Raw genomic sequence first — 18,178 nt, 5'->3', positions numbered from 1 at the left:
GATTCTAAATAAAAGCTTTTATATCACCCGCGGTATTTCGACACTCGGCTTTTTCTATATCAGAGGTGTCCAACTTGCAAATGCCTCAAGGGCCAAAACTAAAACCTTTGATGTTGTCGCGGGCCATATAATAATTTTGTTACAAGTAATAACGAAATAAAGTGAGGTATAGAAATAATTAAAACAAAAAAGAGTATTATTTCTTTTAATGCTCAACAACTACATTTTTTTATAAACGGAAAATTTATTAATAACACAAATCAATAATCAAGACAACCATTGCAAAAGCAACGAAAAAGATGTATCCAATTAGTGTGAGGACTGTGGTCGATCGGCTTCATCCACCAATAAAGAAATGTCCACCTCCAGTTCAGTTGTAGACACTCTTATAAGATGACGTAATTAAGAATCGGTAAGGTTGCTTCTGTTTTTATTTTTTATGTATTTCATGGAGGAAAAGGCACTTTCACACTTACACATGTATATGTGCTTCCGAACATTGACGTTATTTTCAGTCCAAAATCTCACAGGTTTGGGAATTTCTCCTTTGACAGTAATTTGAAAAATTCAGGTCCCTTTTCTTGTCTGGTGATTAGGAACATGTCTGCTTGAAGATCACATAACTCAAGCTATAAGTTGGGTGGTTGATCATCAATGGTTGCCCCAAGAGGGTTATTATAAAGTAGTACACTGCTTTTGAGACTTTCAATTTCTTCAAATCTTGTATTTAATTCATCAATAACTTGTTCAATTTGTGAAATGCAGGATGAAAACTCAATATATTCCTCACCGTTGAATTCTTCTGCTATTTGCAGACAGCTAGGGAAGTGTGTCAGGTTGTTCTTTTCCAAAGCACGTTTAAACACGTTCAGCTTATTCCGGAATCCATTTATCATTCCGATCAAATCTGAAACCGTCTGGTTTCTGCCTTGAAGACTCAAGTTTAACATGTTAAGATGATTAGTCAGATCTGTTATAAAAGCTAACTGTCTTAAGAATTCTGGATCCTTAAACTTCTCTTCCAGTTCAGTTGTGTCAGATGAAACGTATTTGTTGAGGAATGCAGGGATTTTCTTTCTTATGGTAAAAACTCGTTTTATGCACTTTCCTGCACTCAGCCACCTTACATGGTTGTACATTAGCAAGTCTCCATCCTCAGCCTCTGTTTCCACTAAAAACTGCTTAAGTTGCCTGTGTAAAAGAGATCGATTTCCACCTCTAATCAAATTTATAATCTTAATCACGGTTTGGAAAACTTGATCTTCCTTGACTGATTTTCCACATAAACCTCCCTGATGTATAATACAATGAATTGTTGGGCAAGTGACACCATTCTCTCGAAGCAGACCCACTAATCCAATTTTTTTACCTGTCATTGATTGGGCCCCGTCTGTTGCTATGGCTGAACATTTATCAAAGCCTCCAATTCTGTCAACTGTTTTCTTCACAGCCTCATAGATGTCTTTTCCTTTTGTTGTTCCATAAAGAGAACAAATATCAAATAACTCTTCTTTACTGGTAAAATCATCAAAAGTAGTGCGCACAAATATTAACAGCTGACTAACATCGGTTTGATCAGTGCTTTCATCCAAACAAAGTGAGAAATATGAACTTTTCTACATAGCAACAATCCTTTTTTGTATGGTTTGATGTGAAAGTGGCACTGATTCAAATTTCTCTGCCATTTTAGAATCACCAAAAGCTTTGGCCATTTCAACAGCACATTTTTTTTATCAAATTGCCATCAGTGAAAGGATTTTGTGCTTTGCTCAAGCGACACGGCATCAGATGCATGCAAAGAATGCGTTTGAGAGTGTAATATTTTACTGAACATACCAGTTTGCTGACAATTAATAGAAGGTACAGGAATGCTATTACTAAGGTATCTGCATTACCTGGAGCAGACATAGGATCCGACCACAATCCCTTAGTAGCAAATATCAAACTGAGGCTCGCTACAGCTAAAAGAAAACACCAGAAGGCATCAGTAAACATTAGAAAACTCAAAAACAATGAAACAAATGAAGCTTGCACAGAGGAAATAAACAATAGGTTCTCTAATATGGCAACTGAGAATGATGTTGAAAAGTCATGGACCACCATAAAAGAATCATTTGATGAGTTGAACAACACTTTTCTACTCGAGAGTAAAACAACTACCAAGAATGAGTGGATGACAGAAGAAATATTAGAGATGATGGAACAACGCAGGCAGTGTAAGATCAGGCAGGACGAAGTAGGGTACCGAAATATACACAGTCAAATTCGTAAAGAAATTATAGCGGCGAAGGAGATCTGGATGACTACACTTTGCGCCGAGGCTGAAAGCCTATATAAACTCGGCGACAGCTTCAATCTTCACAAGAAAATTAAGGAAATTGCTGATGTCTTCAAGAAAAAACAAGTCACTGGTATACATAATGACCAAAATGAATTAATAACGGACCCTAGCGATATACTTAATACTTGGAAAATGTACACAGCCAATTTGTTCAATGATGACAGAACACAAAAACCACCACAACTGGGAGACCATTTGTATGGCCCAAGTATTTTGAAAGCTGAAATTGTACACGCTATCAAACTATTAAAAAGCAACAAAACCCCAGGACCAGATGATATGTACGCAGAAACAATCAAGTTACTTAATGAAGAAAACCTAGACATTATTGTCAAGCTCTTTAACGACATCTACGATACGGGCCAGATTCCAAAAGATTGGCTTCGATCTACATTTATCGCCCTACCAAAAACACCACGTGCGAACTTCTGCAAGGACCACCGACTAATAAGCCTAATGAGTCACTTTTTGAAACTTTTCCTGAGAATACTTCACACTAGATTGTTTAAGAAATGTGAAGAGGTCAGTGGATGGAGTCAGTTTGGTTTCAAAAATGGACTTGGCACGAGAGAGGCGATCTTTAGTATGCAAACATTGATACAGAATTGTTTAGATCAAAGAAAGGATGTTTTTATCTGTTTCATCGATTACGAGAAAGCATTCGATAATGTAAAACATGAATTGATGATAAAATACCTACAAGAGTTGGGATTGGACGCAAAGGATATAAGAATCATTGCCAATCTGTATTGGAATCAGACAGCAACAGTACGTCTTCAAAATTCCAACGAAACAGAAGATTTCTCCATTAAAAAAGGAGTAAGGCAAGGTTGTATACTGTCTCCAATGCTGTTCAATTTATACGTAGAAAAAGCCTTCGCAGAAGCAGTGGAAGACTCTAAAAAGGGTATTAAAGTTAACGGCATATTTATTAATAACATCAGGTATGCCGATGATACAGCCATAGTGGCAGATAACATCGAAGATCTTCAGTGCCTTTTGAATGATCTAACTCTTGCAAGTGAAGCTCGGGGTTTGAAAATAAATATCAAGAAGACAAAATCAATGATTATAAGTAAAAATGATTACCCCAACGCAAAGATATATGTCTCTGGAGAAGAAATCGAACAAGTCAGGCAATTCAAATACTTGGGATGTTTGCTGAATGAGGGTTGGGACCCCGAGAATGAAATAAAGAGCAGAGTTGAACAAGCCAGAAATGCTTTTTTGAGGCTTCGTAAGTTTCTGACTGATCGCAAATTGGACTTCAACCTCCGATACAAGATGCTTAAGTGTTACGTGTGGCCTGTTCTCCTGTACGGAATGGAAGCATGGACGTTAAAGGCCAGTTCCATTAACAAACTTGAAGTGTTCGAAATGTGGTGCCTGCGTCGAATGCTCAGAATATCATGGACGGACAGGGTCAGAAATGAGGAAGTACTCAGAAGAGCGGGCTTACAGGATAGGGAACTTTTTAATTATGTAAAAAGTAAGAAGACTGCATACTTGGGGCACATTATACGAGGAGAACGATACACTTTTCAGCAACTGATACTCGAAGGGAAAATAGAGGGTAGGAGAGGTCTCGGACGTAAAAAAATGTCATGGCTGCGCAATATTCGACAATGGACAGGAATCCACAGCTATGAAATGCTTCGCAATGCTGCTAAAAACAGATATATTTAATCCAGAATATTTAACATCTCACCTGACAAGACGATGTACGGTGGACGCCTACGCAGAAATGCATGGCACCTTAAGAAGAAGACCAGTTTGCTGTTTAAACTTTTTCTTCAAATCTGCAACTAGGGCACGCCGACTTTCATTTGTATACGTAGCATACTTATTTTCATGCACTGTTGTGTAATGTTTTTTCACATTATATTGTTTAGGCACTGAAACGACATTCATGAACACTAAGCACTGCAACTTTCCATTATTGTTAGCAATCAAGTAATCACTCTTCCAACTTTCTTTGTAAATTCTGTTCTCACTATTCATTTTCCGTTTTACTGGTTTTACACTCATTATTGTATAAGAGGAATCAAGACAAAGAATTAATCAAGTTCACTGTTCACTAGCAACGTAATAGATTAACCGACTAGCCTACTTGTCAGTAGCACACTGGCACGATGGCGGCTGGCGACGGATGGTATGCAGTGGGAGGTGTGGCCTGCGTGAACTGTGATGCGCAGTAATCAGTGCAGTTCTCATAGTGGTGGAGGACGATTGTGTTCGTTACACGTCCGCGAAGCGGCATGCGGTACAGTACTTGTGATGTAAAAACACTGCTAAACCATAAAATATAAAATAAATTAAAAAATCTTTTTTCACAGTGGCAGCATTTAAAGAAAATATATGCTTTTCGAAAATCTTACGTGGGTCACAACAAATAGCTTCGCGGGCCGGATGCGGCCCGCGGGCCGCCAGTTGGACAACCCTGTTCTATATCGACCCATACATCAATTTCACTTGCACACTGGTCTGCTCTTTCGTTATCACTTTGTAACTGATATTTACTCCCTGTATACAATTTGCTTACAACATCAGCTCCAAACAAAATCTCAATTGGTGCTGTCTGTCCGACATCGCTGAGCAAAGATTCTTAGTTCGCAAATAAATAATAGCAAATAACTTTCAATTGCACAAAAAATTATTATAGCCCTGCAAGTTTCTGCTATCACCTTTCCCAATAGTTGTGAAGATATTTTACAGCTGAACTTCAGATCTTCAAATAACCTTCCAGTGGCCAGAAAGGGTAAAGTTGCTACAAGGCGTTGTTCAGTACTGACACATTCACGCATGACGGTTTCTTTTTTGGAAATGAGTAGACCAACTTTTTCTAGCAACAGCGAAAAAGTGAAGTTGTCCATTCTGACGTAGTTTTTGTAATCATCCTCGATCAACAAATTTTTTTCATCCTTATGTCATTCAAAAAATATTTTTTCTTCTTTTTGTCAAATGATAAGGATAACAAGCACAATGCTGCCATTTTACTTCTCCTAATTAGGTTTGGTTCTCCTAATTGCGTAGTGTTTACTCGATACATTTTTTGATTAAGCGATGTACACCGTCATGAAAATAAACTAGAACTGAAGTTGGACCCCTAGTTGGATAGCAAGTCGGAGCGTAAGTGGAGACGAATATCCAACTAGTAGTCCTACTAAGTGGGACCGCAAGTCGGAACGTGAATGCCCAGCTTTATTGATGGTTGTTAAATTACAAAAACTGGTTTACCTTAATTGTAATCAAAAATAATACGACGTGTTCTCTTAAACTGGGCATTCACATTTTATAGCAACTATTTATAATTAAACTGTTAACAGTAACTGCAAAAATTAGCAAATTTACGGAGAAATTTAAAATGCGTATTTACACGTTGACAGTTATTTGACACTCCCGATTATCTGATTTCTAAACACAAATTTAAATAAAATAAAATGTTCTAAAACACCCCGAAACCATTTTTATTTAATTTTGTAACATAAATATATTCTACTATAGTTATCTTTTAATAACGGTATAAAATACATAAACAAGCTTGTTCAAAGTCAAACCTCGTTCAACGGTATGTTTTATTTTACGTACCTGTAACTAGGTGAGGCAATGAAGTAGTAAAAACCCCAAAACCTACCAAATTTTTGCGGTTGGATGGATCTCAATATAAACTTTTGCATTCGAATTAAAATAATATCAGCAAATTTTGTGATCAAAAATGGTGATGTGGAAATCAAGGCGAAGGAGCCTCTCCCTTTTTTTAACCAACACATCCATAACAAGATTAAACAGGTAGGGGCTCAAAATGTCTTAAATATTCTACAAGAATAGGATGTGTCAAATCTTCTATAAAGCGTTTCACGTGAAAAACAATACGTTGCGTAGATAAAGCAATTAATTCTTGTGGACGATAGAAACGCGCCGATGCCACGATGAGAACCAGCACGATTCAGAGTTGTATGTGTATTTTCTTTTTCACAGAAATGAATTAAAATCAATGTTTTCTAATGTAACTGAGCAAAAGTGCTCATTCGACCAAGGAAATTAATTTATTTAAATAAATATTATTTACAAACGATAATTTTATTTTATACTATTTTAATTATATGAACGGCAGGTTAATTATTTTTCGATGAAAACACAACATGCCATTAGAACCATGGTTATTACTAAAGCTCGGATTTATAGGCAACAAAAATTGAAGAAAAAGGCATATAGGCAAAGATTTTTATTAAAAAGGGCAGGAATATTAACATTTAGACAAAATATAGGCAATAAAGGAATATAACTTATTATTTATTGTACAAAGTGAATTAACGTAATATTAACTTAAGGCAGGTATATTTACACATCATAATCATAACATTAGTATAAATAAACTAGTAACTAAATAACTGTAAATTAATAATTAAACTGTAACCAATTAAAATTTTATCATTAATAGAAACAACTAAATGTTTTTCAATAATTTCGGTCTTAAAACTATGTCTTCGATCACTTAAAATTAATTTGTACATTGAACAAACGTTCGACATCGACAGATGTAATTGGAGCATATTTCAGAGCGGATAATAAATCTGGCATAATTTGAAATTCCTCGGAAAATATCCCATTCAAAACTTTAGCAACATTAGATAAAAACGAAAAACCTTCATTCTTGTCGAAAACATATTTCAATTTTTTTTTTAATTAATTGACCGTTACTTCTAGGTGCCGATTTAATTTTCGTCTTTAAATTATCTATTAATTTTAATGACTCACATAAATTTATCTTTTGTTTTTCTAATAAGGTAATTGTAGTAACTATTAATTTATAACTGTCATTGATTTAAGTAAGTTCCTGTTTCAATTTGGGATTTTTTAATTTTTTTTTTGCTTCTCGAATTGCTTCGGAAATATCATCATCAAATTCTGACATAACTAATTCTATTTCATTGCAGTGTTCAAAGTAAAAAAACTGCTTCGGGCCAGGTTCCCCACCTTGTAATTACTGGTTTAGGAGGCAAAGGGACACCCGGAAGTCTTTCTTTATATATTTGCACCCTCAACGAAGTCTTTACAAAAACTTTTTTCATAAAATTTATAAAATTATTTACCAACGGAAACAGATTTCTTATTTCTTCAGCAATTCTATTTACCCCGTGGGCTACACAAGTGCAATGAATGAAATTAGGATAAAAAATCTTTAAATTAACAGCAGCTTTTAACATATATGCCGCAGCATCTGAAAGCATTAAAACTATTTTATTCACTGGTATAGCGTTGGGTAAAAAGAGGTTTGTTAAACTGTCTTGTATAAATCGACTTATTGTTAAATTGTTTGTTTTTTCCAATTCTTTAACGGCAACTAAATAAGGTTTTCTCGCAAAGTTTTCGTTCAAAATTCCAATCATTAAATTAGCTATATACCTGCCGCATACATCTGTCGTTTCATCCACGATAATATACAAAAAATTGCCTTCTAACTTCCGCTTAATTTTTGAAATACATTCCACATAACATTTTTCCACAGTATGTTTTCTCAATGTACTCTCGTCCGGTAAGGATTTATTAAGATATTTTTCGAAAAAGCATTTAAAACTAGGGTTATTAACTTTATATAGAGGAATGTTGGATGCAATCATCACCTGGCATAAATCAAATTTAAATGCGTCTTCCTCCTTTTTTTTTGAACTGATTAAACTATCGCGCAGAGATATTTAGGCTAACTTAGAGGAATTTAATTTTTCCAAATTACGTTTATGAAGTGGGGTTCCACAATGCTGGCAATAAAGTACTTTTTTCTACTTGAAATCTGAAAATTAAACAAAAAAATACTTAGAATTCTAAAACCGCGTTAGAATTTAGTTATGTTGTGGGACGAGAAAAAATAAAACTTACCGATTTGCCGCATGATTTACAAAATGCTCCATCTCCTTCTAGAGAAAGTTCCGAATAAGGTGCGATCCATAGCCTTAATTTAGATGTCATCTTTTCACACAAATGTCTAAAACGTTTTAAAACGTGTTCTTTGCTTTTCGGTATACGCAACAAAACTAAACTAGGATATAGCTATTTGTGACTAAACTCTGATACAGTAACCGACTGTACAACTGATAATAAACTAATAAAGCTTAGGGATTTCCAAATAGTTAACCCTCAAGTCTCGATCAGGTACATTTTCCTAGAAATCTGCTATATAAACAAACCATTGATATTTTATTATTGACCCAAAATTTTATTATAGAATGGTTTAGTAATAGAATAATATTATGGGTAGTACCATGAAAGTTTAAAAAAGGGACAAATAGGCGGAATTTACGAAAAAAAGCAAACAGTACAAAAAACAATTATAATAGGCAAAATAGGCAAAAAAGGCATTTTGCCTTTAATCCGAGCGTTAGTTATTACAAACTAATTATCTTCGTACCTCGTACCTATAATGATAAGAAGACTTTGTAGTTGTTTAGTACTTATTCTGAATTTACAGTTTAAGGTTCATTAACAATGGAAATTCAAAACTTAAGCCAAGGGAATATCTTGGACATCCATGCAAAAAATTATTTTAAATGTATTTAATAATAATCTAAATTCTTGCACTATTTCTAAAATTCACAAAAAAGCTGCGGAAGGAGGACTAAGGCCCGTAAACAAACAAGAAAACGTAGCAAAAGTAGAGTGAACAGCAGAAAGTTCACTTACGACGCAGTAGTTCATACGCGACTCAGCGCCATCGTGCATAGTATTTTCTTTAAAAATTTACCGCCAGCATTGAGTTTTTGTACTTGTAAAAAAAATCAAGATTTAGCAGACATGTTACGCTCAACAATGTGAAGAATACTCCATGAAATGAACTTTTCTTTTTGTAAACGAGTAGTAAAGTCAACCATGATAGAACGGCCCGATATTCTGAAATGAAGGCATCATTATTTGCGTAAGATAAAAAATTTTGTTCCCAAGGATACACCGTCATTTATTTAGATGAAACTTGGGTAAATGTCGGACATAGTGTTTCCAAAGACAGGAAGAACCTCTCAGTGACATCAGCCAGGGATGCGTTTGTTGATGGGTTGTCAACAGACCTAAAACAGTCAACACAACAAGACTCCCGATATATTATAGTGCATGCGGATAGTGAATTGGGCTGTGTGGAATCTGCTGCTTTTTAGTTTTTGGCTAAAAAAAACTCAGCGGATAATCAGGTTGAGATGATGATTCTATATTTGACCACACTCTAAAGTGTCCTAAGGGGTATTTAAAATGGATAGCAACCTATTTTTAGACCTACAGAATACACATTGTAAAATTTAATAAAAATGGGGTTAGCCATTTCGGAGAAGTGTCGCAACTACCTCTGTGACACTAATATGGCTGAAAAAAATGCGGTTGGCAATACAGTGGTGAAAATTAAGTGCTATATATACTTAGTGACATTAGAAGTGTTACACCCAGAAAGAATAATTTCTTGAACTTAATTTTTTGGCAACAGAATGACTAATTTAAAACATGTTATGATTAAAATACCAATGTTTCATCTTTTCTTCTTTTTGTAAAAATGAAGTTTTTTTTTTATTTATTTTTTTTTTGTAAATAGACCGGTTCGTATAAAAATTTTTAGTTATTATTTCTCAGTTAGAAGACTCCACAATTACCACCATGTTAGCGATTTTGATAGGGGTAGAATTATTGCATATATAGATATGGGTTTGTCGTATCGCGAAATTGGCCGTCGTGTTAATTATACGGCAATGACGGTTATGCGTGTCTATCGTGTATGGACAAACGAAGGTAGAGAAACACGAAGAAGACCAACTGGTCAACCGAGGCGTACCACAGAGCGCCAAGATAGGCATTTTAGATTACTGGCTCTGCGAGATCGTTTTGCTACTACACGTCAAATTGCTGACCAATGGTTTGGAGTAGTAGGTAGACCTGTTAGTATCCGTACACTATACCGTCGTACTCGAGCTTTTCGAGTGGTTTCATTCCGGCCACGACTGATGCTTCATTTGACTGCAGACCACTGTCATCAACGTTTGAATTGGTGCAGAGAATGGCAGCATTACGTGGCAGAATATAGCATTCAGCAAATCTTGATCTTGTGTAGGAATGTACAGGACAGTTGGAGTAATGGTTTGGGGGGCTATTGTCTATGGTAGCCGTGTTATGTTTATTCAAGACTTTGACACAATATGATAGCTGCGCGTTATGTTGATAACATCTTACCAACCACTTTACTGCCTTATCCTGACGTCCGTCAAGACGTCCTTTTTCAGCAAGACAACGCGCGTTCCCATATTGCTTGTCAAACTATAGACTTTCTCCAAGAATCGGGTGTTAATGTTTTGCCGTGGCCGCCCTGTGCTCCGGACTTAAATCTTATCGAACATGTATGGGATATGAAGGGAAGGAGACTGTCCACTTTGCACTATCCTCCACAGACTCTGGCACAGTAAATACATGAAGTTCAAGTTGCTTGGAACGAGGTGCCTCAAGCAGACATCGATTATCTTATCATGTCAATGCCTGGACGTATACAGGAGTGTATTCAGCTACGGGGTTGCCAAACACATTATTATTTTTTTTTTTTGATTACTTGTTAATACAAATTCTTCACTACGTTATCGTTTCATTCTTGATGAAATATAAAATTTGGTCAAAAAATTAAGTTCAAGAAATTAGTCCTTCTGGATGTAAATTTGAATACCACATCATAAATACATAAAAATAAAAAAAATTGTTTAAAAAATAAAAAAAAATGTTTGGGGTGAACCACAGTTACCTCTTAGGAGTATGAAACATAGATAACAATTTATTCTCAGACCTACAACGTACACACGTAAAATTTTATAAAAATTGGCCTAGCTGTTTAGGAGAAGAAAGTTTTCATATGGCAACAACATGCGGTGTTCCCAAGCGGTCACCCATTCAAGAATTAACCGAACAAACACTGCTTGACTTTGGTGATTTTACGAGAGCTTGTATATTGAGTGTAGTAAAGCTGTTTCCAAATTTATCAATACTGACATTTGTTTTGTTAATTTGTTAGTCATAGTATGACGCCATCTGTTAGCTATATTGCGATTTAAAATGAGTAAAAAATCTTTCCGTACAATTGTTTGAAAATTATATTTTTCACAAACCATCTCCTGATAATAACAAACAAAACAAAAAAAGAATTATCGAATTTGGTGTAGTCGTTTTGAAGTGATGCCCGTACAAACATTTCAGCGACTTATTTTTATTAATATTAATTTTAATTATAATGGTTCTATGCAAAAAGTCACTAGGTTCTTGTAAATTTAGACAATGTTCTTCAAGAACTATTAAGTGGAATTTAAAAAAAAATGTATTACCTTCTTAAATAAATATTCTAAAAATAGAAATAATATAAGACTAGTGAAGAATTTTTGAGAAATAGAATACAATACCGTGAAAAGGAAAAGTTTACTTTTTGATGGAATTTAAGATAAAATGACTTACGCCTTCCGATATTCACGAGTTGATAGGTTTTCGTATTTTGTTATCGAAATCCGTACTGTCGGAGACAAATCTCCTATTTTCGTGTTCGCGTACATTTGGAGAGATTTGTTTGATATCGGAAAAAAGCCAGGATTACCGAAAATGATTCAAATATACCATACAAATGGCCCCTTTTTAAAAAAGTGACGTAAAAGATCAGTGGTGTTTGGTAGCAATACTGACACATGCTTATAAATTATTAACAAAAATTGTTCATTGAGATATTGAATTAAATCTCATAAAATATGTTCACACCGTTGTACAAAATAGATTTAAAATTATTATATACTGCATAAGTTAGGGATATTGCGAATATAATGGTAATGGTTCTTCATTCTGCATCAATTATTTGTAAATAAACAATTAAAAATTGTTATAGTTTTTCAGAAACATGAAAATTTGAGACTTTATAAAGAGAATCAAAACAAAAAAGCTATCGCAATGTATCAAAATGATACTTCTGCCTGATACAACTGACTTAAAATTACAGTAATAGCAATAGTTTTTGGATCAAGCGTAGTTGTGAATTACATCCAATAATTCATTATGTTCCTACTTTTTTGTTTGTGTAAATACATTGTGATAACAAAAAAAACTATTTGTTTATGTAAATCTGAAGACGTGACTTACGGAACTTTGGACAGCAAAGATATATGTGGTATTTTAATTGTGTTTTTTATTATTTTTATAATTTATTCTTTTAATAGGATTTAAAACATTTATATATTATCAAAAAACGGTAACTTACATAGAAATTTAACCTAAGTACTCGTATAAAATGATTTGATTTCTTACATTATAAATTGGTAAAAATAAAATGTTGCCTTCCTGTAGGACGCAAACATAAAATATATTATTTTCTTATAAACATTTCAAACCAAAAAAAAAACTTTATTTCAGTTCATTACGGTGGCGATCTGTCACTTATGTGTCACTTGAGTCTTCTTGTTCTTGTAACCTTAAGTGACATGATATGCACACTGGGGTTGTATTCTCGCCACAAATATATTGTTTACAATTTTTGCAAATGGTTTTGGTCAACCTGGTCCTTCGTGATGTACAACATAAAGCACAGCGACGACGCTTTATTTAAGCTACATATTCTGCAGCCACTAGTTCAGCTTCTTCATCGGGCTCTTTCGTTGGTTTAAATCTGCTGAGAGCTTCAGACAGAGAACGTGGTATACATTGAGTCATAAGACTTATTTTTTTTGTAATTATTGTGGTAAGGCTAACTCATGGCCTAGTTTTCGAAGAAAAAAGCGACGTTGTATGCGTTCCTGTCTATTTTCGATTGTAATCACTTGGGCAGTAATGCTTGCAACGTTCAACATGGAAAAAAAGATGACTATGGGCCAACGACGTGTGTTTCTAGCAACGTTGTGTAAGCGCAAAGCTTATCCACAACGTCGATACCTGACTTGGTTTTATTATAATATATTATGTGATCATGTCTGGTTTCATAGCTTGTCCTGACGTCTGATCTATGGAATCATCGTAATGCTGAGAAGATATAACAAGAACATTTCGATTCTTTTTTGGTATGTAGGAAACAATAGTGGAGTGTTCTCTAAAACCAAACATAGTTGACTGTGGTGGTCGCCATTGGCAGTTCCCTTTTATTTTTTTTATTGTGCCAACATACGACTCTATTACTTTTTAATTCGGTAACAAATTGAACATCTGTAAACCAATTATCTGCCGTAATATTGTGCCTCGTTCCATAAATAGGTTGTGCCAATCTCCTAACGACATCAGATGGTTTATTATTTTGTTTATAGGGTCCCTGGGGTTGCTTTTCAGCATATTTTTTTAGGCTATAACCATGATACTATGATTAAGAAGATAAGATATTGCGCATAAGTCGTGACGTAATTGGAGAGTTGCACGTTCCTAATGTCAGTTTTTTGTATGTGTCAATAAATAATCTTTAATAAATAGTTTGGAGATATCCTTTTGTTATTTTGTTATTTTGCTAATTGAATAATTTCATCACAGAATGCATAAAAATCCCAATTTAACTTTAACAAGAATTCAAATTCTACTCTCCAATGACGGCATGCGCGAAAACGACCGATTTTGTGCTACGGGAAGATCCTATCTTGTTAGTCATAGTATCATGGCTATAACTATAAAAAGTATCTGAATCACACATAGCATAAATTTTCACTCCGTATGTAGATGGCTTTAAAGGGATATATTGTTCAAACCTGCAACGTCCCCTAAAAGCCTCCAGTTTTTCGTCAATAGCCACACACTGTCCTAGTAAATAACTATGTTTACAATTATAAAGAAAATTGTCGAAGAGTTCACGAATCTGCTCAATTTAATCAACAGCTTTCCTGTCAGGTCTTGTGATGCGGTCATCGACACGTAGGCATCTCATAAGAAACTTAAACCTTCTGAGACTCATAACCAGTCAAAATATTTCCACGCCATGTCCATCTATACCCCAAAAATCCTCTAACATCATTTTATTGGCGTGCAAAGTTCCTGCTAAATATAACTAGATATAAAATGCCTATGAAGGCTTTGAGTTCTGCCATGTCCGTGTCAGTTGCATCACGTTGTCGGTCAAAGCGATCCCTTACTCCAAGATGAATGTACTGGTTTGTGAACTTGACTATTGTTTGTACTTAGCATTTTATCATAAAATATCTTACTCCAACATTCTATATGTAACTTAGCTAGTGGTGCTTCATGTATTACAAAATAGCCTAAAATATGACCAAAGTAAAACAACACTTACACGTTATGTCGCAATGTATCAATATGATACAATACGCTTGTATTTAATCACACTCAATCACTAGGGCGTTGCAAATACGACCAAGCGGTAGACTAAACCGGTCTAGGAAGGTACTATGAAAGTGGGTTCTACTTACTTTAGAGTACAATAATAGCATTGCAAATTGGCGAGCTTGTATCATTTTGATAAACATGCGACCTACGGAGGGTTAAAAACTACTTGACCGATGGTACCCATCCTTAGCAGATGTAGTAACTACATAAAAACTCACATTATACAATGTGTTTTAAATGTTTTTTTTGTTTATTTTAATAATTATAATCAATTGAAAAACATGCTTACTTTCGTGTTTAATTTGCAAAAGTTCATTTGTTTATAAATATTTTGTAATTTAGAACATCTTATTATAAAGAACAAGCATTTTCAAGACAGTCATCTCTTTTTTATCAAGACAGTTTTTATCAAGAATGCGTAGTTTTTTTACAATATTGAAATGAATGAAAAAGTCGCTTTTACGAGTATTTTTTTTTGGTTTAATTAAGAAACGTAATCAATTTTGTTTTTTTTTTTAAACGACATTTCAAAACACATTACTGATTTCATTGATTTTATTTTAAATTAACAGGGACTGTATTAAATTAGAAAAATACATTTAGTTTATAGCACGGTTATAGGTTCACAAAATATTAAATGACCGTAAAAACGTCCTTTAGACCCCAATTTAAAATGGTAATGTAGCTTTTGTCCATTATTACATTTATACGCAGCTTAACTATATTAAGCAGTAGGTATGATATTATTCTTAAAAACGGACCTACTTGAGTCTTATATATGTAATTTTTTCCAGATAAAATGCCATCAAAAAGGTACACCCCGGAATTATTAAACGAAGCCCTGGAATCTATCCAAAGTAAAACAATGTCTGCGTATAAAGCTTCGAAATTATACAATATACAAAAACAGACATTATTAGATAAGGTACACAGAAAATACACAAAACAATCATTTGCTGGAGCCCCAACTATTCTAACAACAACTGAAGAAAATCTTATAGTAAAATGGGTACATGATTTAGCAGATATTGGCTTTCCGATTACTAAAGATCAGTTATTATATTCAGTCTCAAAACTGGTCAAAGAGCTAAATCATCCACACAAATTTAAAAATGGTTTACCAGGTAGACATTGGTATGAGGGATTTTTAAAAAGGAATTCAACTATTACTAAAAGAGTCTCACAAACCCTTACCACAGCGAGGGTTGGTGCTAATGCAGAGAAGATTAGAGCTTGGTTTCAAAAAATTTACAGTTACTTGGAAGATAATAATTTGGTCGAAATTCTCGAAGACCCTTCCAGAATTTTCAACTGCTATGAGTCAGCATTTTTTCTATGCCTCAAAGGTCAGGGTGTTTTAGTACGAAAAGGTACTCAGACCGTGTATTGCATGTCTGGAAATGATGAAAAGGAATGTTTGACTCTTTCTCTGGGCTCTTCTGCTGATGGTAAATTAATGCCCATTTTCGTTTTGTTTCCGTACAAGAGGATTCCCGAAAATATATTATCGAAATATTCCTCCACATGGGCACTAGGTTGATCGGATAGTGGCTGGATCACGTGCCAAACATTCTATGAATACATCAAAAATGTTTTTTATCCATACTTATTGAAACAAAATATTAAAAGACCAGTTATACTATTCATGGATGGACACTCTTCCCACCTGTCGCTACCTCTAAGTGAATTTTGTAGAGACAATGGCATTATTTTAATTGCCTTGTTGCCTAACTCCACACATATATTGCAACCCATGGATGTGGCAGTTTTTCACAGCCTCAAAAATGCGTGTAGGAAAAAAGTCCATGACTGGCGAATGCAAAATAATGGTCGACGTTTAAAACGTAGTGAATTTAGTCCACTGTTAGAAGACTGCATTTTAGAGTCTTTAAAACCTGAAACTATACAACATGGATTTCGTGCTTGTGGATTATTTCCTTTCAATCCGGATGCCGTAAATTATAGCAAGCTCATAAAATCTTTGAGTTCTTATAACACCACTAATGTCAACACTCCATCTACCAACTTCCCGATACAATCCTACCCAGGAACTTCAACTAACAAGAATTCGGACCAAATAGTCAAATACTTAGAGGAGTGGGCAGGTAGTGAGAAAATACGTGAATTTAAAAAATGCGATGGGGAGTGGATAGGCAATGTAAAGGATACAAATTTGTATCTTTTTTGGAAAACAGTCAACAGCAGTGTAACGACAAGCGAAAATACAAACGATAATAATTTTGAGTTGGGCAACTCAACGCTGGAAGCAAACTTTGTGGATAACCTGTCTGACATTAATGTGGATTGGTCTGCCGTCAACGATGAGGATTTTATACAGTTTGACGTACAAAAGGATGGTTTTTTGTAATATTCTTCCCAGGGTAATAATTTAACAAAAAATATTGGTTCAAAACCAGACTCACAACAACAATCGGTGACACTATCTGATAACCTACTAATACCTGAAGATCTTACAAGACGTACCCATTTAATACCAGAAAAAACTGAAACCACACTTAGTAAGAATAACTGCGACATGGAAGAAGAAATAATACCTGAAAATATTACAAGCGAAAGACATTTCACACCAGAAAAAACTAAAACCACACGTAGTAAGAATAACTGCGACATGGAAGCAGTAATACCTGAAAATATTACAACTAATAGACATTTCACACCAGAAAAAAGTAAAACTATAGCAGTTCAGTCATATCAACAAACAATTGGGAGAGAAAATGATTCTAAGTCAGAATTTTCTACACCGTTTAAGAATGCATTCTATTTGCCAGAAACTGCCTCTACTAGCCAAAATAATTAACGGTCAAGACAAAAATAACTCTAGCAGTAGCGACGTGTTCAGAATACATAGAGCACCAAAGACGTGTGGAACAAGAAAAGAAAAGTAAACTGAAAAAAGCAGCATTGAGGAAGATCGAGAAAGAAAACCGACTAATAAATGAAAATAAAAAGGAAAATAAAAGCGCAAAACAAAAGAAACTGTCCAATAATTGGAAACAGAAAAAAAGAACAAACAGCAGGAGAAAAGAATTTTTCTGATCAAGAAAACAAAGATGATAACTGCGAAACAAAAAATCACACACTAAAACCTCTTCCTAAGGCAATCCAGATAGGAGATTACGTAGTGATTTTATACGAAGGTGAAAGGTTTCCAGGAATTGTAAAGGCAGTTATAAATAAAAATCCAAAACAATACTAGGTCAAAACATTCTATTGGCCAGAAACTGCCTCTACTAGCCAAAATAATTAACGGTCAAGACAAAAATAACTCTAGCAGTAGCGACGTGTTCAGAATACATAGAGCACCAAAGACGTGTGGAACAAGAAAAGAAAAGTAAACTGAAAAAAGCAGCATTGAGGAAGATCGAGAAAGAAAACCGACTAATAAATGAAAATAAAAAGGAAAATAAAAGCGCAAAACAAAAGAAACTGTCCAATAATTGGAAACAGAAAAAAAGAACAAACAGCAGGAGAAAAGAATTTTTCTGATCAAGAAAACAAAGATGATAACTGCGAAAC

The 18,178-nt window shown here is 34.6% G+C and overlaps 1 protein-coding gene across 1 annotated transcript; it reads right to left on the bottom strand.

Annotated features, from left to right (window-relative positions):
- Nucleotides 1–629: 629 nt before the first annotated feature.
- On the bottom strand, nucleotides 630–5,214 carry LOC140442154 (general transcription factor II-I repeat domain-containing protein 2A-like). Its single transcript, XM_072533234.1, has 3 exons — nucleotides 5,055–5,214; nucleotides 1,837–1,961; nucleotides 630–1,616 (listed from the first exon to the last, which is right to left on the bottom strand). Exons 1-3 carry the CDS (start codon nucleotides 5,212–5,214, stop codon nucleotides 630–632), a joined length of 1,272 nt encoding a protein of 423 aa, XP_072389335.1.
- Nucleotides 5,215–18,178: the final 12,964 nt, after the last annotated feature.

This window comes from Diabrotica undecimpunctata, chromosome 5 (genome assembly GCF_040954645.1).
Source record: "Diabrotica undecimpunctata isolate CICGRU chromosome 5, icDiaUnde3, whole genome shotgun sequence".
NCBI classification, from domain to species: Eukaryota; Metazoa; Arthropoda; class Insecta; order Coleoptera; family Chrysomelidae; genus Diabrotica; species Diabrotica undecimpunctata.
The sequence above is the reverse complement of the archived record's forward strand: the minus strand, read 5'-3'. Positions and strand labels throughout refer to the sequence as shown.